General features: G+C 39.7%; 2 protein-coding genes across 2 annotated transcripts in view; both read left to right on the top strand.

Moving 5' to 3' along the window:
• PTPN4 (protein tyrosine phosphatase non-receptor type 4) overlaps positions 1-9,174 on the top strand; it is a 106,788-nt gene extending 97,614 nt beyond the window's left edge. The window contains exons 24-27 of the mRNA XM_084265578.1: positions 1,603-1,731; positions 2,705-2,853; positions 5,965-6,100; positions 8,380-9,174. Coding sequence (XP_084121704.1) covers positions 1,603-1,731; positions 2,705-2,853; positions 5,965-6,100; positions 8,380-8,466 — 501 coding nt within the window. The 3' untranslated portion in view covers positions 8,467-9,174. The remainder of the gene's footprint in view (positions 1-1,602; positions 1,732-2,704; positions 2,854-5,964; positions 6,101-8,379) is intronic.
• An 8,396-nt stretch (positions 9,175-17,570) lies between these two features.
• The window catches only part of EPB41L5 (erythrocyte membrane protein band 4.1 like 5), a 52,425-nt gene continuing 46,147 nt past the window's right edge, over positions 17,571-23,848 (top strand). Inside the window, exons 1-2 of the mRNA XM_084264481.1 lie at positions 17,571-17,639; positions 18,630-18,814. Coding sequence (XP_084120607.1) covers positions 18,635-18,814 — 180 coding nt within the window. The 5' untranslated portion in view covers positions 17,571-17,639; positions 18,630-18,634. The remainder of the gene's footprint in view (positions 17,640-18,629; positions 18,815-23,848) is intronic.

Here is a 23,848-nt window from a genome sequence, read left to right as displayed (position 1 = left end):
TTAAGGCAGCCTAATACAGCTTTGTTGTGTTAAGATCCCATGGCTGGATAGCTGTCATTAAGAAAATGCTTGATAAGCTTGAAACCTAAAACTTTTCAGACAACGTTCTCCTGTGACTATAAACATTTATTTAAACATATAAAAGAGCCACTGTCCTTTAAGTCATTTCCATACAAAAATGTGTAGAAGTAGAGCACTAGTAGTAAGTAGAGTTATAAATGACTAAAAATAATTGTGTATGGTGCTGTAAAAAGCCTCAGGTATATATTATGGTTTGTTTGGGTTTGTTTTATTTAAGTTATTGTTTCTTCTTAATAGTTTTGGTTTTTTTTATTATGCAGCTTTGCCCTTTGGGGACAAGCAAAACAGTCAAATCTGGTCATATGCACCAGATTTGTGTACACATACACGTAATTGCAGAGTTATGGGGTTTGCAGTCTGGAGCATTCCCGATAGCACTGGCTGGTTGAGTGTGTGGACAGAAACAACAATCTGGAACAATAGTTTAGTAGATTTTCTCCACATTCAGGTTTTCTATTGAACGTGGATTTATAGTAGGTTGTGGGTGTTCTGAACAACCTGGACTGTAGTGCAGCTGTCTATGTACTTTACCTTTTAATAACCATGTATTTGCTGGGAAGTCAGGCCTCTAAACAGAATTGAAATAATTGAAGGGGAGTTGCAGCATTTTAAAACCATTTTTTCAGTGACTCAATATTAGCGTGATGCTTTCTGATCCCAAACAAACACGATTAGAGGAAATTTCAGTACAAGTGCCCTTTTAAATTGAGTGTTCTTTGCAGATCTGCTAAGAACAGACTTGCAGTAGCAGTTCTCTGAGGTTCCCCCACCCTTCAGTAATATTTATGGAGTTCTTTGGAGAGCTGCTTAAGAATGAAATAAAAGGACTTATCTGTCTTATACCCATAGGCAGACTCCCTGCTCTAAAGCTGATCATGAGGCTACTGACATCACTATCCCACTGCATGCCGGGATGTCTCAGTGGAGCAGGAAGTCTGCAAATCTGGCTGCTCTTAAAGAATCGCCAGGTGGGTTGGAAAAATAAAAGTACACTTGAGCTGAAATGACCTCTGCAATTAGGTGTTTAAGCAATATATCTTAAAATCTTAGTGTTTGAAGTTTCTGTTCACATTTGATGACTTAACTGAAGTCCACCATCTGCACCCCCCCTAATATCTGCATTAGATTAGCAACTTTTTTGTTGCCAATCATCTTTTTTCTTTTGTTCTTTTCCCATATAAATATGCTTTGAGAAGATTAGCATAGGATTTTAGAAGTCAGAAATGTTTGTAAAGCATCCTCTTTCTCATTCAAGTGCCCAGAATGATTTAGAGAGAAACTTTTTTTTTAACAGCAATAAAAGGCATTCATTTTCATTTAAACTAACCTCAAAAGCTGGTGCATGTGTCCTCTGCAATACCTTTATTTTATGAACAACAATTAGGTAATACAGGTTGGGGAGTCAGTTTATAGTAATCACAAAATGATCAAAATAGTCTTTAATAAACAAAGGTATTTAAGAGAATGACAATAATATTCTGCATTAAAACACAGGCATCTTTAAAAATGTGTTGACCTTAGGTTAAATGCCATCAGTACTGGCCAGAGCCATCAGGAAGCTCATCATATGGGAATTTCCAGATTACCTGCCATTCAGAAGAAGGAAATCCTGCTTATGTTTTTCGAGAAATGACGTTGACTAATCTGGAGGTAAAATCATTATATGTATTTTAAGTATTTATCCATGGAATCCTCATAAACTGTCTAAAACTTATCTTAATCAGACTTTCTTTTCAACCTGGTGGCATAACTAATATAGAACTGTTTATTTTTAGAAACCTTTAGAAAACTAGTCATTTTGCCATGTAGTTACCTAGCATAAATTCTGCTCTTAGAATCATAACAAACTTTTCACTGGCAAAATGTCACAAGTATTCAGTTTCCATAATCATATTAATTGGTTTTAAATCACATAAAAGATGTATTATTTGTCTAAAAGTACTTCCTAGTGTCTTTCATGCCCTGGCCAAAAAAAAAAAAAGAAGTAATTAAAAAGGTTGAGAAACTTGTTATTCCCTTCATGCTTTCAAAACATGAGACACCAGAGGTATTTTGTTATTGCAACTGAAAATCTGTCTTTCTAGAGGCAAACAGCTTTCCATCTTGGATAATATGAGCAAATAGATGGAAGCTAAATCCTGCTGAGAGAAAGATGATTTTGGAGTTGGCGACTACACATAAACAAGGACCTTTTACCATGCATTGTCTGATTTTCAGGGCAAGTGTCTTTTTCAGAGCTTCCTCAGCTAGTGTTTCAATGCCAGAAATGTTTGGAAATTATTATCTGGAATTTAGTTCACCTATCTGTTTCTCACTGCTTGGGTTACCGGATGAGATGCCTGTTTTGGTATACCATTGGTGTCCTTGAACTGCTTTGCTATTACATGGTGTGTAATTTTTTTCAACATGTTGAAGATGTAACCATACATAGATTATCTTTTCTGGTTTTAAGGAAAATAAATCTAATTATAAAATCCAAGGTGAGCAATGAGTGACACTGATAAAGTGCTGCTTGTTACCTGAAGCTACTTTTATTATAAGATGCTGTAAATATACTTTTAAAATCATTCAGGTCCCATTATTTATTTATTTACCTTTGAATAAACTTTTTGTTTCTGATTAGAAAGAGGAAAGCCGCCAACTAACCCAAATCCAGTATATAGCATGGCCTGATCATGGGGTTCCTGATGATTCCAGTGATTTCCTAGATTTTGTGTGTCTTGTGAGGAAGAAGAGGGCTGGCAGAGAAGAACCTGTTGTTGTTCATTGCAGGTATCCATTTTTTTCCAACTTTATTAAATCATCAAACTGAACTTAATTATCATTCTGTGCTTTCCTGTTGAAATAAACATTTAATTGTATCCTTTTTGGGAATGACAGGAGAATTCCATCTACAAATTAAACAATTACTTAAAATTGTAATTAAGTTTCAGTAAGCAAAATTTGGAGTATCTACATGCATTGATCCGTGCAGAGATTTTGTTGAGGTTTTTTGTTTGCATTTTAAAAGCTTGTGCTAACAGTCTGTGTAATTCAGAGAAATGGCCAAAAGATGCTTAGGAAGGTTTTCCTCGTGCTGACTGTTCCTTAATACTCCAGAATAGCTGTGTAAACAGTCCGTAGCACAAAACATGGGTGTTATATGCAGTGATCAAATAAAAGGTATTTTCTAGCAAACCTGGTATTTTGATGCATACATTAAGATGACACATCTTTCTCAACAATGCACTTTTGTCATGAATTAAAATAACTCTGTTACTCAGATTTTTTTTTCCTGTGCAGTAGTTTTTAAGCACATTCTACATTACTATAGAGAATTAAAAAATCTTTAAAATGCCTAATTAGTAAACGATAATAATGCATTCTGCCAAATATCTTCTAATGAACATGTGCTATTCCAATTCTTGGTCAGCAGTTCTGTGAATAAAATTTGACCTCTAAATTCCTGAATACTCCCCAGACAGTCAGTGACTCTGATTTGGTGTGCATCGTTCCTGTTTCAGAGAGAAGCTGAGAGGTTTAAGGGATAAAATCAGTGTAAATAGTATGTGATCTACAAGTAAACTAGACATCTATTGAAAATGAAAAAAAAAGCCTTCTCTTTTTAACACTTTGTTTATCAGAAATTTTATTCAAATGATTTTCTCTCTACTGCTTTATGCTGGTTAGGGTGAATCTTAATAGCTTGGGAAACGAGTAGCAGAATGCCCCTGTCTTAAATGATATTGTTCCTCAGTTTCAGTTGATATGGTTGTTAACAAGTAGTCAGAGTGTCAGCCAAATACAACTTTCACAATGTAAAGTGTGTAAGTGTGCAGAGACTTTGGAGAGTACAGTTTCTTTCAGGCTGCCCAGAGAGGTAGTGGATTCCCCTTCCCTGGGGGTGTTCAAGGCCAGGTTGGATGGGGCCCTGGCCAACCTTGTGTAGATCCAGGCCTGGAGGTTGGTGTCCCTGCCTGTGGCAGGGGGGTTGGAGCTCTATGATCCTTGGGGTCCCTTCCAACCCAGACCATTCTATGATTCTATGATTCTTGCATCTAAATGAGGCTTCAGTTCAGCTCCACACTCATCATTTCAATACTGATATTTATAGGAGTTAGGTGTTTCACAGAAGGAAAGAGAGAGAATATCAGAGTTTAACATAATTTACTTAATTGGCCTAACTTGGTGGCTGTTGGGAAATATAAATAAAGTCCACTAGCTGAAGGGGGCCAGGGGTTCCTCCATATGGTGTGTGCACGCTGTTTTTAACATCTGTTCAGTAAAACAGGACAAGGCATTAGTGCAGCAAAATGATGAAGCTTGTTTTCAGAACTAAGCCACCAGCTGTAGTATGGGAAATCCAAAAAGTCAGTAGAGCAGGCTCTTCTTTTGTAACAATAGTAGTTTAAAAACAAAACAGAGAGAGAACGGAAGACAACAACCTTACAAGATTGGAAAGGTTTGTGTTATGGTGAAATACGTAAAACACTCGTTTCCAAGCTTGTGTTTGTATGTTTGTTTTTATTTTTACAAGGTTCCCACTAGTGTCATTAAACAGTTTTTAATTCTTGTTCTAGATGAACCACCCACCCTGTCTGTGCCCTTCATGATTTTCATGACCTGTTTCAGTGTTCCACTCCATCAGCCAATGATGTATTTTTCCAGGCTTAGGAGTTCTAGCCTGCCTGATATTTATCATAAAGAAGCTATCACGCTTTCCAGCAGTGTTGGTGCCCTTTTCTGAATCCTTTGAAGTTGTAAAATGAGTCATAAGGTTCTTTGACAGATACTGATCCTGTTTGGAGTTGATAAAGCATTCTGAATATAAATTCTATAAGTCCTAGAAATAGAAAATGCTATTGAATAATTTTATGTAACCAGCACATTTACATCTTGTCATAAAATTCTCATGACATCACCAAAATATATAGTAGCTTTGATGCCACCTTCTGGACAAATATTTAATAGTAGTGGTTTAGCCACAATTAATTTGAAGTCATGCTTCAAAATAAGAACAGTTAAGTTTCAAAGTTTGGCATGTTTATATTAACTAATTTAGAATTAATTTGTTTATTTATGGAAATACGTAAAACTGATTATGAAGTTCAAGGTTAAATATTCAGTCTTTGAGGACTGCTGCTTGTGGAAAATGTATGTACCTGTGAAACAGTGCAGATTAAATCCTTAGATATGCTTTATTTTTAAACCAAAGATGATTCATATAAGATCTCTTAACAAATACTCCATGTTGAGATGTGTATGCTTTGTGTATTCTTATTTTGAAAGGGCTTGTTGTTACACTTACCTTTTCAGTCTACACGTTAGATCTCTCTTGTACTTTTTAATGCTAAGAAAATTGTCATCCTCCAAAGCTTTGTAGTAAGTGTTCTGTTTCTTACTCTGAAATATGAAGGTATGGGTCACTTCAAGAGCACACAGACACATAGCTTTATTGGGTCAGGTCAACATTCCGGTAACGGTCCTTCCAGTCAGTAATGGTCAAATTTACACAGAACTCACAGCACATGCTAGTTATCTCTGTGCTTTGTACTGGCTAGATATTAGGATTATACTATGATCTGAATAAATACCTGCTTTTAAATTCACCTCAAGCAAATTCCTGGGTTAAAACTGGGACTTCAAAGGATTCACATTCTGCACTGATTGTTTGGGTAGGATGGAGGCTTCCAGTGACAGACACAATCTGTCCAACCCCTGCCCTAATAGTATGGGAATTGCAATGATCAATCATGAGTATCCTTGAGAAGGAAGGTCTTGGATTAGGTTAGGGATTTTTTTAAACACCTTTCAGGAATATAGAGTCTTTAAGTATGAACTCTATTCCAGACACTTTGTTACATTTTCCAGTTGTTTTTTTTGTTGTTGTTTGTTTTTTTCCAGTGCTGGGATTGGACGGACAGGAGTTCTTATCACTATGGAGACAGCTATGTGTCTCATTGAGTGCAATCAGCCTGTTTATCCATTAGATATTGTAAGAACCATGAGAGATCAAAGAGCCATGATGATCCAAACACCTGTGAGTATCATATTTGCTGTTCTGTGTTGCAGAAGAGTAATTACCTATTATCTAGTCATATAATTAAGTGGATTTTTAATGTACTTGCTGTTGATCATATTGCAGAGAGGACATCTGTAGCCAATGTAGCTGTAGTTTTGGCTCCAAGCAGGAATAAATTAATGCTATTGGAAAGGAGTAATACTTCAAATTTCTGGAAAGAAAACTTGAAAAAAGGAGCAGTTATTTCAGGGATACCTGGAAATTAATGTCAGAAAATGTTGATTTTTCAATACTGTACAAAGTATTCAGTGGGGAAAGCAGGAGACAAATTCCAGGTGTCAAGAATGGGAGTAGCATAAAAGGGCAAACACGTAAAGATCGAAGACATGCAAGAAAACCTTCAGTGATGCAGTCCAGTGATTTTTATGTTGGCTTAGTTACAGTGAAAACAAGCCTTAACCCTGCCCTGTAGTGACTCAATTAAAGGGAAATACTTAGTGAAATAATATTTTAAACAATATGTGTTGATGCAAGATACATCAAAATAATTTTAAGTGTGTCCAGTCTAAAAAAAAAAAAAAAAAAGAACTTGCCACCAGGTTTATTTTGGTGCTGTCTTCATGTTTGATATATGAGATGTTAGTTTCTGGACCTATAATGTTTCATAATTTTGAGATAGAAAGGCTTGGACTCTCAGTTGTTCCAGGTTTTAATAAGTTTTGAGTTTTTAAATTCTAATCAAACATCATGCAAATGATTTTTATAGCATTTAATGACAAAGTTTTTTGAAGAAGAAAAGGCACTAGATCCAATATTGAATCTCTCACAATTACTTGAAGGTAATTTCTCATTGTAGTAATTGTAATGTCACTGCTGATGTTCCTCTCATCAAATCTGAATAAACCTTTTGTGTTCTTCAGAGACTGTTCAGACTGACAAAAAGTGTATATGGACCTCCATTTCTAGGTCATCTATCATTCAGTACTGCTGTCCATGTTCCACAAAAAGTTGTATTAGTCAACTAGGATAGGAAGGATGAGGAAGATGATGATACATGAAAAATAATAAAGGATGGCTCTTACTGTTTATGATGACTATACAATATGAATAGCCTATATCTCTACCATATATAGAGAGGAAAAGGTTTATTAGTAAAAGGAGGTGGTGCAGAGGTAAGGGCTTTATCTCTTTTTTTCAAGGCACATGCTGAGTACCTTCTGGTCTTTTTGTTTTTCTTAGAGAAACCAGAATTTTCAAGCATCAGTGAAACACAGGTGCTTACTTCATAAGAGGGAGAAGGGTCAATAAAAACTTGCAGTGGGTTGTTTATTAAGATTTCATTACGTTAGCTAGTGTAATTCAATCTTTGGCACACACCTCCCTATTTTGTGTATCCCGAAAGATTCACTCTGTGTCCACAAGATGTCCCCATGCAGGGGTCTTTGCTCTGTGTGTGTAGGAGGAGAGTTGGGGGCTCCCTCGAGGAGTGCTGGGGGCAAAATAAGTATTTTATGCAAATACGTTTAAATGTAACTATTTTAATATGCATGAAACAGTACAGTAAATAATCATTCTATCAATAAATCTGTTACTGTGCCCATTTAAGATCTGACATCGCTAGTTACAGTATAGAGAGGGGTATTCCATAGCACTGAAAGGGCATTGTGTCCTGCATACACACCATTACACAGCATTTAGCAGTAGTTGTGGTGCTCTATAAAAGTGATTTTATTTCATTTTATCTTCATTATGTTCTAATTTAATTGCTGTTATTAGTACAATTACTTGTTTTAACCAAAATATTAGTGGTCTCTACATGTGCAGGGGCTAGACTTGAATACATCAGAGTTCTAGCTTTTGAAAACATGGAACAATTTTCTCCTTTATCACATTCTGAGAGGGAGGTTCCAGTAACATGCCAGCGTTACTCCAAGTATGGAAAAGTGCTTTGAAACTCTAGCTTCTAAATCCAAGTGCATGGAAACCTTTGGTCAGTGAAACTTCAGTGATGACATGTAGAAAATTACTAAATGTGTGATGATGTAACAGTAGTACTGGTTTTGTGGGTATGACTTTCAGTATATGTTTCAGTACTGTTCATCCTATTGTGCTGTTGAAAAACAAGGTGTTCCAATACAAAGTTCCTGTTGGTTTGTGTTTCCTACATTAACTCTGAAGCACAGTTCTTGGTCTGTCAATAGAACAGGATGGGAAAATCCCAGAGACCTTTTCTGCCTCCAGATGACAAGGCACAATTATGTTTCTTTTCTATTTACTGAATCTGCTTTCCTTTTCAGAGTCAATACAGATTTGTATGTGAAGCTATTTTGAAGGTGTATGAAGAAGGAATTATTAAACCTTTACAAGCATCACTGCATAAGTAAAGAGCAAAAAAAAAAAACCCCAACCCCTAGGATATCACTTGAGGAATCCTGTCCTCTCTAATGAACTGGCAGCATTCTTTGTGCCATAATACTGCTTGCAGGAAACGATAGTGAAGTACAGCAAAGAATTGACAAAGGACTTTGAAAACTTCAGCACTGTTGCACTTTACGTTGAAACGAAATCAGTCTCTGAAACTCTTCTAACCTTCATCTGTTTAAAGACTTTCGTGCTTTGCTCCGAACAAACCATAAACTGAAAGAACTAAGTGTGTTCAGGGTGATCTACGATATGTCATTGTAGTGCCATATACTGCGCTTCTGGTTGAATTGCTACAAACAAGGCTTGGAATTATTTCACTCTGTTTTACACCCGTGTCTCTTAAAAATGAAAAACAAATGAAAAAATACACTAAGCCATGGTCTTTTTCCAGCGCTAGGTTTATTTACTATGTACAGACTCTCACTGTTTTGTTTTTTACAACATTAGCAATATTGCCGATACTAGATAGATACACACTGCCTACTGATGCAGCACACTTTGTCCTACACCCTTACTAGAGACCAGCTGGTTGTTAGAGGAAAGCTGGCGTCTGTGTTAACCCAGCAGTAGCTGCATAATGCCCACTTACCAGCATCTTGTACAAAATAATAACAATAAAATTAAAAAAAAAAGTTAAATAAACAGCATTTCTTTGACACAGCTTGTGTGTCATACACTGGTGTATTCTGATTCATGTGACTTAAGATTACGTGATGGGAACTAGTGCATGCATTATGTCTTAACCCCTTAAGTGCCTTGAGACTTACAGCGTACATCCAGTGAAAGGCACTCATGACTCTGGGGGGGTGGTATTGTCCTGTCGTATTTATCTTAATGGGTTCAGATTTTTAAACGGCCCTTGGTGCTTGGAATGTGTTACCACAAGGGGTCATGGAAATACCATTCCCTCTTTCCTTATACAAGTACCTGTGTGCTACTCTTGGTAGCAAAAGCACCTCTGCCAACTTAATGAATGAGCATTGTATGCTGCTGTGTTGTAATTATGTGAAAAAATCTGACACATTCCTTCTTTCCTTCCAACTAGTAACTTACTAGCAGCTTACTATGAAATGCTAGTAGGTCATTAGAAGCTGATGCTTTGCTTTATCCTTTTGTTGAGAAGAATAGCTGTCTTACTCTGTTAGAACATAACTCCTTAATAGCACTGATGATAAAGTTGAACTTACAATCAGATGTGGTTTAATTCTATTATCTGCTAACCAGTTACTTTAAGTTCTCATAGTTTATTTCAAGCCATGTTCGTACAGGTCTGCCTTCTTTTTTTTAATTGTTTGGGTAGGGGGGAAGGGAGGAGAGCACTATGAAGTTGTCCCAGAACTTTAATTCCATAATGATCCCAGTCATGTTCTGTTATGCCTGTAAAAAGTTGTTCCAGTTGGTATGGGTTGCTTTGTATTTAATTAGGTAGAAGATTTGTAAGAAATGTCTGTGATACAGTATCTGAGCTCATTCTAAAGGTACATAAATATCCCAGTTTTTAAATATTTTTCCAGTATAGGAGAAACCAAGTCAGAAGCAAGGTGTCCAGTGTAATACACTGGAAGAAAAAAATCAGTCACTTCTTTGACTGCCTTGTGTCAACATAACTTTGTGCCCTCTATTTAAAAGTTTTAATTTATTATATTGGTTTCCTGAAAACATTTATCCAGTAAATTTTGTTGTACGCTATATAGAGCATAGAGTAAAAATGGAAAGTTCTACACTATATAATTTTTAACTATTGAAGAAATATATTATATAATATACTATGTTCTATGGACGTTTGAAAAGAGATCAGCTATGAACTATCGAGTCAAAAGGGATTCAGGCAACGTGAAATCCTGGCTTATGACATAGTAATAAACATGAACCACGATGCCAAATGGAAGAGAGAGTTTTAAATATTTTTAGAAAACAAAATAATATGAGGTGGCCTGTGGCCCTGTTGCTTATATTTCTAGATTTGATGCTTAAATCAATGTTATCCCTCAGTGAAAAATTAACCTTACAAGAATCTCTGGATCTGATAAACTGAAAAAGAGTAATAAGGTAGCTTTAATCTGTTTTATTTTAAGCCATTTACAACAAAAGAAAATTCTTCTTTAGGAAAGTACAAGCTTTAACTTCCATGAGATGAGATTATTAGCTGAGATACTGGCTAGTTGGAAGGTTATTTTAAACTCAGCACTTGATGTCTAAAAAATTAAATATTTCATCTCTGTTATTAAAATAAATTTTCTTTGTAGTCAAGTTGTAAATTTAAATAGCATTTGCCCTTTTTTTTCTGAGAGAAATCAGAAATGAAGCTTATAACAACATTATATAGTGTTGGTATGTCACATATTTAAATATTCTTATGTAAAGTTGCCAAAGCAGTTTGAGTTCAAAAGACCCATTTATACCACAATTATGTGTGGGATATTTATTGGTCCTCTGTCATTACTGTTTTGATTACAAACACAGGCACAAATAATAGGTCTCTTAAAAAAAATCTTCCTCTGCTCTGACCTAAGCTGATTTGTAGTGTATTAACTAGTTGCACTGGGGGGTGGGCGGGGAGAAATGGAATAAAGTAACTATTCTTAGATAATTGGCCACCAGCAATTTGGTGGCTTTTGGGCTTCTCCAAAGCCAGGATAGCAGTAACCAAAAACTGGTTGGGAAAGACAACATAGCGTTGAAGCCTTTCTGCACCGTAAGTCATTCATTCAAGTGTTTCTACCTGTTGTGGTATAAATGGCCTTTAAAATATTTTTATATGGCCAAAAAAGCAAAACTGCTAAATATTTTACTTTGGGTTATGAAGATCTGTATCATCCTTGAGAGATTTTTAAAGAAGCTTTTGTATGTTTCATGCTGTACAAAACATGAATGTATCTTTCAGACATAATGACCTATAGACCTATATGTGATTGGTGTTATGACTGTTGGATTTTATGAATAATTATTTTCATACCATTTGATTAGGAAAAATGTCGGGTGGGTGTGGGAAAGAGTATGTTTGTAACACTTCCATGCTACAAATCCAGTTTAAAAAAGTTTTCATTGTAAATAAGAGCAATATTACGACAATTTTGTGCCAATGTATAATGTTACAAGTTTGTTTTCCTCTTAGGTTCAGACTGAAAACTACCACTACCATCTCTTGTCTAAAGTGGATTTGAAGGGGGGTGGGGGGTGGGGCTTTGAGCGTTTTGGGGGCATTTTTTATTTTTGCTAAATGTGAAATAAGATACAGGTAACGTGTAATAAACCACCTACAGATTGTCAGCCAATCTACTTAGAGAAAAAATGCTTTAGATTTGCCAAATAACTGAGAGCTGAAGAATTCATATCCTGAATTTGGAAGTGTTTGGTAATTTGAAGAACTTGAAAGTCTTAAGCAGAAAAAAACCTTGCTTTTATTTTTATATACACTCTTCCAGTTATGAAAAGCAGAAACCCTGGGTGTCTTTCTCACTCCATTTAATGCTAGCTGATGTTTCTTCCGTATTTCTCTGCTAAATCTTGAAAGCTTACATCCCCTACAGATAAAGCAATAACACTTCTAGAATATCTGAGGATAGTCTGACACACCATCTATTAGAGGAAGGGTGAGAACGCAGTTGGGAGAGGAAGGAACATGAGGATTTTATGGAGCCCATATAGCCAGCAGCGTTACATGGAGACCTTCATAGAACCTTCTGGTACCCATGGAAGGGCCACGATGCAGCAGAGATGCTGCAGTTGCAATGCCCAGGGAGATGGGAAGTAGGGAAGGTCTGGCACAGAGATGCTGGAGCTCCAGGTATGCCATGGAGTTCCATTATGTGCTATGTTTATGCTTCTGCAGTGTGTGTGCAGGTGTGTGGGTGATGTTTGGTGGCTCAGGGAAATTAGCATGAGCATGAAAACTCCACAGATCCACCAATTCCAAGCGAAAGCCGGTTGTCCGGTACATATGCTGTAGTTTTGACTGTAGAGTCACTATGCAGGCAATCTTCAGGGACTTGAGTCCTGAGGATTAAGGAAGGGATTGGGTTATGGTCTGAATTCAAATTGGGCATATTTGGACTTTCACAAAGCACAGGAATAGTGCCCTCTAATGTCACTTGTATTATTCTTGCAGCTCATATCTCAGGTCCCCCATTGGCTGGGTGTATTTGCTAATTTAATTACTCACCTTTTGTCTTGAGACTGAAAATTCTCTGTTCTGTTGCTGCTTTTAGTATTAGGATCCAATATCAAAACTGGGAAAAACATGCTCCTTAGACATGGATCTTGTGTGAAAGTGTAGGGATTATAATTAGTGGTGACTGGGAAGCTGTTACAAGGGGGAAACGATTGATTGGTTGGTTTCAGTATAACCTTTCTGTCTGGTCTCTGTTATCCCACTGCAGTTACAAATTGAAACTGATTTTTAAATATTTTTTGGTTTAGCACTCTGCAAGGGAGACCAGTTTGTTATCACTGGATTTCATCCCTGTGCAGGTTGCTGCCACGAGTTTGCATCTTTTCATTTCATTCTCCAGCTACAAGTTTTGAGGTGGTGCTTAAGATGTAAGTTCTGGTATGTTTTGCTCCTCAGGAGCTCAGTGGTAAATTTGAGATAATTCACCTTTTTTAAAATTAAATGCTGAAATTTTAAATTAAAAATATTGGCATTTTATTTTCTTTTAAAAGAAAAAAAAAGCCACTAAGATATTTGTTGTTCTAGTCTGCTATAGTATGAACTATGGTTTTGCGGACTGGCTGACAGTTTGTTGGTTGTGTTATTTCATATTTAGCAAGCTTATACATTTTAAAGGGTGATTTTTATTTTTTAATAGTGTTTTGATGTTTGAATAGTAGCACTTTATCTCATGCTTACTACTGACTGAACTATTGGACAAAATAAATTGGGTTTGGAGAGAGATGCTTAATGGGTTTCTATACAGAGATGAGTTAGATTACACCCTGGTACGAATGCTTTCTATTGATTTCTATTCTAATGCTCTCTGTTCTGGCCATTTCTGGTTTATTGTTCATGTGTTTCTGAGGGACTTTCCGAAAATAGGTATTAAGAAGACAATAACTTGTATCATCTCAATTTTTCTGTCTTAAAAAGTATATAAAGCTTGCATTTAAAAAAAAAAAAGTTTTAAAAAAAAGGTCTGAATAGAAACTACAGGGTACTTATAAATCTCTCTCTGTGCTCTCTCTCAGTGAGCTGCAAATTAGCGATGTTTACTGTAAATGTTTCTGCTAAGCATTGTTTTTAACATTAGATCAATTACCTGGAAATCAGTATTTTTTTTTTTACTTAACTTATTTGAATTTTGATAACTAAAGATAATGCACAAAGCTGAAAGAAGTTGTCACCCTTTTACTCCTAGGCTGGGGCCTGAGGCATGAGTGAAAGGGTTAAGCAGTTTACATTAAGCTGTTGTTTTCTTTAACTAGAATATATCCACAAAGACTAGACTATAAACGATCCAGTGCAATTATCTCAGTACACTGGGGCACCACAGTAACAACCCATAACAAGCTTAGAAGAAAATTAAGGTAAGGAAAAAAAAAAAAGGGTTTACTTTATCCAGATTTGTTTTTCATTTGGTTTGGTTTGTTTACCGGTGATCCCATTTATGATCCCATTTAACCAGTGAACTTGGCAGGGCTGTTTGTGTAAGGTTTGGGGTCTTCTTTTCTGTAACAGGTGCTATGCTATGTGTAAATACAAAGGGAAGAATATTGTTTAAACCATTGTTAACAATCAGATGGTGGCAATATTTTCTTGCTAGTTACTTCTGGTACTTAATTTGCATTTCCAGCTGTGGCTTTCAGTTGTCAGATTTCATCTCAGTTTCATACTGCTGAATGATGGACTGCAAGTGTGAATTAAATCATCTCAGAGTTGAATAGTTCTCTTCTTGTTTAGACTAACTCTTGTGTATCTTTATTAATGCTGGGGGGATGGGAAGGTTCTTCCCAGAAGTAGACTTTTGCTTATAAATTTGTTTAAAAGCACATGAGGAGGAGAAAAAAACAAAGCAAAACAAAAACCTAAATGCAACATCTTGGCTAAACAGCCAGGGTGGTTGGTTGAAAACGGTGGAAACTTGAAATTGGTCAACACTGGACAATGTGAAAATAAATTTAGCTTTTGTCACTGCAGCTACTGTATGCTTTAAAGGGCCTTATGCATTTGTCCTCATTTTGATAAAATGAAATTTCTTGCCATTAAAACGATACACTAACTTCTACTGAAAACCAGCAGTTCCCAGGATAAATATGCTAATTAACATTTAACAAGTCTTGTTTTAGTCTTAAGTAAAATTTCATTCTATTATGTGAAAAAAATGCTGTTATGCATATTTTGTGGATATATTTAATTTCAGTTGACAAATAGTTGTCTAGGTACAGACTTGAAAATATATATATAGTTTACTTGTGGATCTTAATTGTTTAATTGCAAAATAAAGATGTGCTTTAGTAATTTAATTTTTTTGCGATTTTCTTGCTGCTGTGCTACTTTTATTTCACTTCTGATGCCAGATAATGTTGATCTTTTACTTTTTGACATTGTATGCCATAAATACAGCCCTATGGATTGAGCACTAGAAGAGGATGGGAAATTACCAGGAGTGAAATTGCTTGGCTGCAGAAGCAGCATGGCTGTATCAGACAGATTTTTTTACCTGAAAACACATGCTGCAGGTTTTTGCTCTACTGGAAGAATAGCTATTTATCTTTTATACAGTGAGTGGTTTGGACCCAGTGTTCAATAGAGATAACAGGGCATGAGGAGTACTGATGTGAAGAACAAAAATTCCAGATGGGAGGTTGTGATGAAATATTTGCTGCCAAGACGCGAGGAGATGTTCAAGTAGGTAAAGAAGATGAAAGGATTTAGGAGGCCAGACAAAAAAAAATCTCAGGAGAGATAAGAGTCTAAGAAAAGAGGTGGCCACACATTCTTACTTTAATTTAGTTGCTTTAAAGCATTTTAGTACAAAAAGATTAAACTACTGGGAAAGTATTCAAGGAGATAAAGATGAGATACTAAGTAGGAAGAAATTGTTTGATTCAAGTGGAAACGGGAAACCTGAATAGAAGACAAGTGATAGATGCCACAGTTGCATGTGGGTATACTTGGACTGTATCTGAGTAGCAATAGTGAGGAAGGAGTAGACTGCAGTTATGTGATGAGTACCAAGAGGTTGGTGTGAAGTAGGAAGAGCAAAAATGAGCAACACTGTGTCACTGGAGCTACAGAAAACAAACTGGTATCATGGAGACTTTGGTGGCAGCAAGGGAGCTTATGAGTGACAGAACAGAAAGAAGCTCAATTTGAGAAAGTAGTTGAAGATAAGCAGAAAATTCAGGGACAACCTCTAAGAATCAGGGAATTTATTCTCCAGAATGCTTTGCCCAATAGGAAATTTCTGTTGGCAAGGAGACTCATTTCTGTGACCGATCTCTGCTAAAAACTAAGCATCCCTTTTAGGCAAGTGATGAGTTACTTGATCTGCACTGAGAATTCATCAGGTAGCTGAAAACCTCGAAGAGAAATTATTTTTTGTCCTTTAAATATTAGTAAGATTTTGTATGTTTCCTCTGGTAATGACTATAAGCTCCCACCTGTATTTCATGACAGACTGTCTGGGAGCAAACAGAACCCCTGCTCCTCTGATAACAAGTACCTAAGTTCCCCCATCTTGTGATTTGTGTTCCTGAGTGAGTAACCAGGCACAAACCTGCATCTCACCTTCCCCTAAGCCTGCCTTGCTCCTTCTGCTCATGGCAGGAGGATTGCTCTGTTTCCAACACATTTAACATCAAAATCAGCCTCTTGCTTTATCGCAAGTACAATTATCTGGCAGCTATTTTTTTGCATTTCAGCAAATGACCATGATTAACACAAAGTATATTGGGGGCACTGGAGCTGACTTGGCTGTATCAGTGCACTAGCAGGTGTTTCATTACACCAGTTCCTCTGCGTGGCAGGTGAGTAACCAGTTACCTCAGAGGGGGTTTCATCGCCAAGCGTACCAAATGTGGTGTTACAGAACACAGTCCCAGAAACACGCCATGGTCTCAGCTTTCCCAGACTGGTACCTGGGTTCATTCCCAGTTAGCCTGGGATTTTGGAGGAGGCTGGAGCTCCTTTACCCAGAGCACTGTCCCTGTTAGCCGGCACTATGCTATGCGGAGTTTACACTGCCTTTCCCGAGGCTTTCTATTTGGAAGACCTCAGATGTTTTAACTTTTGAACTCAAATATTTACATACCCGAAGAACACAGGAAAGCGCAGCCCGTGCAGGTGCCGGGGCACGGGGCTTTTCCCGTTAGGCTGGAGTAGCGAGGAAGAAAAGCCACTGCGGTGTGGGACGCTGTGTGACAAGGACGCCAGATTACAAACCCCATCCTCTGGCCGTAACCTTGTTTCGGCGGATCGTTCTGCGTTATCTAGCACAGTGCTGGAGAGACCCTTCGGGCAGCACCTGGAGAGATGATTTTACTCTTGGCTGCTCTCGGCAGGCCAGGGGGAACAGGAAGCCCCCGGCCAGTGCCCGCTGAAACCCGGGGGGCAACTTCCACTACCTGTGCGATAGCGAAACGGTCGTGCAGCCGTCCCGCCGGCTGGAGCGGGAGCACCGCTTCCCTATCGCGCTGCCCGGCCTGGCCCTGCCTCCCCTTTGGCGCCAGATCCCGCGCCGCGGTGCCTCCCACCCTCCTCCCCGGCCGCGGCGGCCCGTGGCCGGGCGAAACCACCTGGCTCAGGGCGGGGGCACCCCTTCTCCCCCGGGACCCGCCCCTTTAAAGGGGAGCCGCGGCGCCAGCAGCAGGCCGCTCTGCGCCGTCCGGCTGCCGCCCCCTTTCCCTTCCCGCCCGCCTCGCTTCTCACCTCCGCGCCCGGGCCGAGCGGGAGAGAGTCGCAGCGGAAGCCGCCAGGTGAGTAAGCGTGGACGGGAGGAAACGCTCGGCCAGTCGTCGCCCGTTTAAGGGCCTCCCACATCGCTCCGCCATGTTCGGAGGCCCGCCCCTTCCCGGGGGCTCCATCACCGCCCCCCCGCGCCCGCCCCCAGGCCATTGAGGAGCCGCCGCGGGGACGCGTTCCCACAGCCCCCGGTTCTGCCGCTTCCGCCGCCCCGTCCGCGGGGCCGCCCGCCAGGTGAGCGATGTTGCGGAGGGTCGGTGGTGACGCGCCGGTGTCCGAGCGGCCGCGATCGTGGAGGGGGAGGGCGCGGCGCGACCCCTGAGGCGAGGTCGCCGAGGAGGCGGGGCGGGAGCGGGGCCGCGGGCCGGGGTTGAGGCGGGCGCCGGACTCGGGGCGTTACGTAAGGGCAGGGGCAGGGGGCGCCCGGCCGGCGTGGCCTGGGGGAGGGCGGGCTTGAGCCGGGCGGGGGCCGTTCCTCGCCGCGGCTCCCACGGTGTGAGGCGGACGGGTAGCGCTGGGTTTCGGCGCTCGGTCCTCTTGGGCTGGGCTGCTCTCCGCGGAAGACCGGCGGGTCGTTGGGGTTCCGTGCGCTCGCCGGGCCGGTGAGCGGCTGGGCGGCTGTGTCCCCGCGCCGGCGGGGAGCCGCGGCGCAGCCGTGGCCGCGGAGAGACGGGAACCCGCCGTGCCCGAACGGCGCTCGCCCGCCTGAACCGATCCTTCCTCCAGAGGCTCGGCGCCCAAGTCCCAGGTCTGTAAGCGGAGTTCTAGGGCGGGAAGCGTCGCTTGTAACTTTTTGTCTTTGATGGGAGAAGCGGAGTGCCAGCCATACAAGCAGCCAGTGGTACCTTGTTCTTAGCTGCTTTCTGGCTTTGCAGGAATATCGGTGTCTCGCTGAGGAGTGCGGTAGCATTTGTGTTAATGAAAGACCACAATTAATTGTGCGGTATTTACACAATCACTGTTTTTTTTTTCCCAAACGTACTTTCGGTTTGTCCCAAAAGTCCCCCTAGCAACAGTCAAAGGCTTGTGCTGAGTTTCTTTGAAAGCTGGCAAAGATTTTGGCTGTTGAAATCTGAAGAAGGCCGTTTGAATCTCTAACCGCTCTTTATCAGAGTTATCGAAGGACTTTAAATGCGGGCTGTTCGGGTTGTGGGGGGGTTTGGCTGTTTCCTTCTGTGAATAATTGATGTTCACATTACTCCTTTTCTCTCTCGGATTTCCTAGCAAAGATGCTGAGCTTTTTCCGTCGAACGCTTGGTCGGCGGTCTATGCGTAAGCATGCGGAGAAGGAGCGGCTGAGGGAGGCCCAGAGAGCTGCAACCCACATCCCGGCAGCTGGGGATGCGAAATCCATCATCACTTGCCGCGTAGCGCTGCTGGATGGAACAGATGTCAGTGTGGACTTACCGGTACGAGCGATGCAAGTTTGTTTCTTTAAATACCCTTGGCTTGTGACACTTTGGTTGTGTTCTCTGCCATTATAGGCTAGGTGAAAGCTTGTCTGCTTTCATAGCAATCGATTCCATGATTTGACACCTACTAAGCTACCAGTCATAAACAGGTCCTGACAGAATAGTTCAGTTGTTTGCTGAAACTGAAGTGTGTTTTATTTGGTGTCTCGTGCCTTATACATCGAATGCTTTCTAGTGTGTTGCTGTAGCTGCACCATGGCTTAATTTAGGGTGGTTAGCGTGTTGATAAATTAGATATTCTTTGTTGTGAGTAACGTATGCATCTTGATAAGGAAGGTAAATAATTCTTTGCTGTAACTGTTGCAGAGGAGGGATGAGCAGAAGCACTAGCAGTAGTTTTTCTTTGGGTTTTGTTTGGTTTTGGCAGGAACAGATGTAGTTTTTAACGCTAGCTTGGGAGGGGAGGGGACAAGAAGAATTGTACTTCCTTCCGCTCCTCAGGGCAGATTATATAGCAGAGATTGTCTCATAGCATAGTGCTTTATTGCAAGTGAGGTGTTAGCCACTGTTTTACATTTCCAAAGCTCCCTTAATATACACGTGTGTGTTCGTTATGCTTAATTATATGCCTCATTTTGGCCAATGGGATGAACAGTAGCAAGAGAAGTGATGTGCTCTGTCTTTCCATAACCATGTGTTACAGTTGTTGGTGCCTTCTTTTGAGCTCACATCATTGAGATAGGAAGCTGTGGGTCTGCGGGACCTTCTGGTTAGTTCAGTAGGATTTTGGCTGCAATAACAGCAGCACAGTAACAGTTGGCAGTGATGTTGGAGCTGCTGGCTAGAAAGAGTGTGCAGAGGGGCCGTTCTTGAAATGGCTTTTCTTTCCTCCCTTATTTTAAGCATGATTCTAGAGTGTGTGTATTGTCAGGGAGTCTGAGGGACACTCAACTTGTTAGAGAGTCTTGAGTGGTGGTGTTGACGTAATGAGCGGAAGGAACTCTTGTGATACCCAGAACCTGAAGTAACCTAAAGAAAGAGTTTGGCATCTTTATTTGTGAAATTATTTTACAGATGGGTGTTTATAGAGGGCAGTAAAAGTAATTTGTACATCTCTCAAACAACGTAATGACTGTACCCAATGCTACTTTGTGCCTGGGATGTTTGATTTGAGGCCAGGAATGTCCACAAACACTTTATAGCAAGAGTTACACTTAAAAAGTACTCAAGTTTAAATTGGTGTCTCCACACAACCAGAACAGTAATCTTTGGAGCTGAAGTTGGCTCTGTAGGCAAATTCCTGGCGCCTCTAACAACATTTCTAAGGCTTTGAGGAGCATAAATTGAACCTGAGGAGGTGTCATGCCCTGCCATCTGGACTATAAAACTTATATCAGGGTGCAGTGATAGCTATTTATTTCTACTGGAGAGTTCGTAAGTAAATATGAAGATGTCTGAGGACATCTAAGTTATGAGTAACAGTAAACAGATATGCTAAATCAGCGTAACTAGATGCAGTACATACAGTGCATTGTCCGTGGCTGACATGTACCAGTTTCTCTTGTGATTAAAATACAGCAAATGAAAAGTAAATTCAGTATTTAATTTCAGACTCCTTAATGTGTTTGTTCTTGTGTCTGTGCTTGGGTCATTTGTATGGCTCTTTAAGAGAAAAAAAAAAAAGGGGTGAAGGGAAGACAGGGTATGAAGTGAAAGGTACAAAATACTGACAAAACAACCCTGCTTTCTAAAATAAATTAAAAATATACATGTCTATATAGATGAGAGGGTTTTTTCTCTTTTAAAGAAGCTTTTCTTGAGAATCATTGACCTGTTTGAGCTAAGGCCATTTCCAAGACAGGTTCTGTTACTTTATTGACAGTAGATTTGGTTTAAAATGAGCTCTTGTTCTCTCTAGGAGCTGCCCTCAGGTCTGCCAGTTCGGCTCTGCATGGTCCCATTGTCTACTTAAGTTCGGTGAAATTGTTTTATTAAAACCAAATAAATAACAGAAAGTGTTCCTTAAGACTGAATCACTTAGCAAACAGGTTAGTTCACAGCCAGAGAAAGAGCTGTCTTGGCAGGAATGAATGCTATACCTTTTTTAATCCATGGCTTCAGAAATACTTTACAGTGGCAGAAGTTGTTGCTGCCACAGGAAGAGAAGATGTTGCTTTCATTACTGCGTTTGTCCTTGTTTTCACATACCCCTTGGCAGAAGACACAGTTTTTTGGCAGCCAGGCAGTAAGCTAAGTCAAGAAAATGCTGTGGCTGAAAATAATCAGTGTAATTTTGTTAGTTTCCAGCTGGAGTGATTCTCCAATCTGGTTTCCCATGTGCCTCCCCAAATGTGGTGAAGAAGCATTTAAAGGTGGTATCAGGCTTATGCTTGTTTAAAATGCTGGTCGAGCTATACCCTTAGAGTGACTTTGCTGCAAGAGTATTCTGAAGTTAGTCCTCCATATAAATCAATCTGACATTGAATTTTTGTTTAAATTAAAAAGGTAAAGGCAAAAAACCTCAAAACCACCTAACCACAGAGAACATTATCATATAATCCTAACATGTTTCAGAGTCTTTTTTTTTAAGCAGCAAAGCCTGATGTTTTTATGAATATTGTCAGTGAGACAGAAGGGACGTGTTGTGAATGATATGGTTGAGATTAATTTATTAAACACAGAGTCAGGATTTGAGCAGTAACTCTGCTTTTTGTCCACTGAGCTTATCCGTGGTGTCTGTCAAGCCACTTAATCTGTCTGCTTTTCTATTTCTTCTCTTGTTCTTAATTACGGAATTGCCTGACTTGAACTGCTCATCGAAGCCACAGTCCCACACAGTGCACAGACTGGGCTCCTTTTACCAATGTACTCGTTCCACAGCCGTGACAGTGCAATGTATATACTATTTACTGTCTCTCTGGCATGTTCAAAATGGGAGGCATGAATGTCATGTGATTTAGCCATGTTCTCAGATGGGAATTTTTCCCCACCTTCATCTCAGATTATAAAGTTGTTTTCCTTGTCTGGTAGAGCTTGTCTGAAGTTTTGTGTTTGTCCCATTGTATTCAGTAATTTTGACAGGATTAGGTGCATAGTGAAATAATGCCAAGCTCATTTTTTTTCCTTATAAAGGTTTTTATAAAATATATGGTGTCTGTTAACTGTGCTGCTCTTGGTGTTGTTCGTCCTGTGCACTGTTTTGCTATTAACTTACCTCAAGTTTTGGACAAAGGTCAGGTTGTGCTTTTTCTTCTTATTGTTTAAGGTCCATGGTTAGAGTGTTTGTCTAGTGTCATGAGCAGTGAGTGGACAAGAACTGTTTTGCTGACATCCCCTATCTTGCTTCGGATCCGGTTGCCATGCGAAACTAAACTCCATCTTCCCCCACTGCACCTCTGGAATTCTCAAAAGCCATGCATGAGCAGCCCTGGTTTAGTACCTGAAAGCTCCATCAGCTCAGTCACACCATGCTGGGTTCCCAAGGGAACCCCTCAACAGCTGGAACACGTCTCTTCTGGTGGTCATGGCTCATGGGGAGAGGAGGGTTGGGGAGGAGGAGGTCCTCATAGCAGTGTTTTACCTTGAAAGTTTGTTTTATTGGAGTCACCAACAGCTTAGGAAATACCAGTCAGCAGGAGCGTCTGTCAAGAATTTCAGATAAAGTGCTGTCCTGAGTACCAGAGGGCTCTAGGGGTTTTTTTCTCTAATCAAATGGTCTAAAAACTGTGTGTTTGTGGTAGAGTCAATTCTATGCTAGTCATGGTAGTAGTTTGAAAAAGCAAAAGATATTCTAGATAAAGGGGGAAAATGGCAAGATAAATAATGTAAATTAAATTACATTAAACCTTTGTAAAATTTGTGGATAGCTTTCTGTGGGGGAACAAGGTCAGCCTTACAGTAGCAACAGATAGCAAGTGTGGGGTCTTAGGGAAGCTGCACTGGCCTTTGTGGAAGCCAGGGGTGTTTGGGTAAAACAAACTGACCCTGCTTAACCCACAATTTACATAATCTCCTCATGGATAATAGAGTGTTAATTGTATTCCAGTTCTGTACACGCAAGCTAAGTTTTAGGTGAAGGCTAACTAGTGGTGTGGTGTGAAAGACCCAAGTTGTAGGAATGGATGCTGAGCAGTTTTTCATCTTAGAATATTCCTTAGTTATGCATGTATGAAATTCAGTAATAGTGGTTGCAAAATGGGATGGTTTTGTCCTTATTATAATGAAGTATCGTTAAAACAAGGTCTTACATAAACCAGTCCAAGAGCTCTGTGGAATAGCAGGAATCAGCTAAGCTCTTTACAGTTTTAGAGCAATGCTTACAAAATAAGATAAAAAGGACTGTATTTGTAGCGATTATTTTAAATAAAATTAAGAAATCTATCTGGAATGCCAAAAACATGTCTAGCAAACTGTTAATGTGTGCTGATGGCTTTTTATGTGGAGGGAGATGATCTGTGTTGATCTGACTCCAAGATCGGAGATGTATTGTGATAGTTGTTTTTATTCAGTAATCCACTTTTTTTTCCTAAGCTTGTAGAATATCTGTGGCTACTTGCTGAAGATTTGTAGCTGTAAATACAAAATGCAGAATGCTGTCTGTGGCACAGATGCTGATTAAAATGAAAATCTTGTCATGCTAAAAATGTTGGAAAATCATTCTTCAACTGAAATGAGTGATCTCAGTGCTCAAGGCTGGCTTTTAAATTTTCAAAATAAATCTCAGCTGACAAAAGTAATGAGTAAATAAATATTTGCTTGTGTGTGTTAAGACTATAAAGTTTTGGATTCAAACTTTTTTTCCCCATCTGGTATTTGTCTTAAACTGTTGAAATGTTTTTGACTATTTGTTTAAACTACTGAAGAACCTTTATGGGACTGAAACTGGGAGTATCAATCCTAAGCTGGGTGTTAGGGTGCTGTCTGTGGGCTGTAAGGGGGCCCAAGTTATAGTGCAGGTTGACCCAGCGCTTCCTGGGGTGCTGGATTTAGATGCACAGTGAGATTGAATGTAAAACATACGGAGTATGTGTT

Source organism: Gallinula chloropus, assembly GCF_964237585.1.
Source record: "Gallinula chloropus genome assembly, chromosome: 5".
In the NCBI taxonomy this organism is placed as follows: domain Eukaryota; kingdom Metazoa; phylum Chordata; class Aves; order Gruiformes; family Rallidae; genus Gallinula; species Gallinula chloropus.
This window is presented reverse-complemented; position numbering and strand designations above follow the sequence as displayed.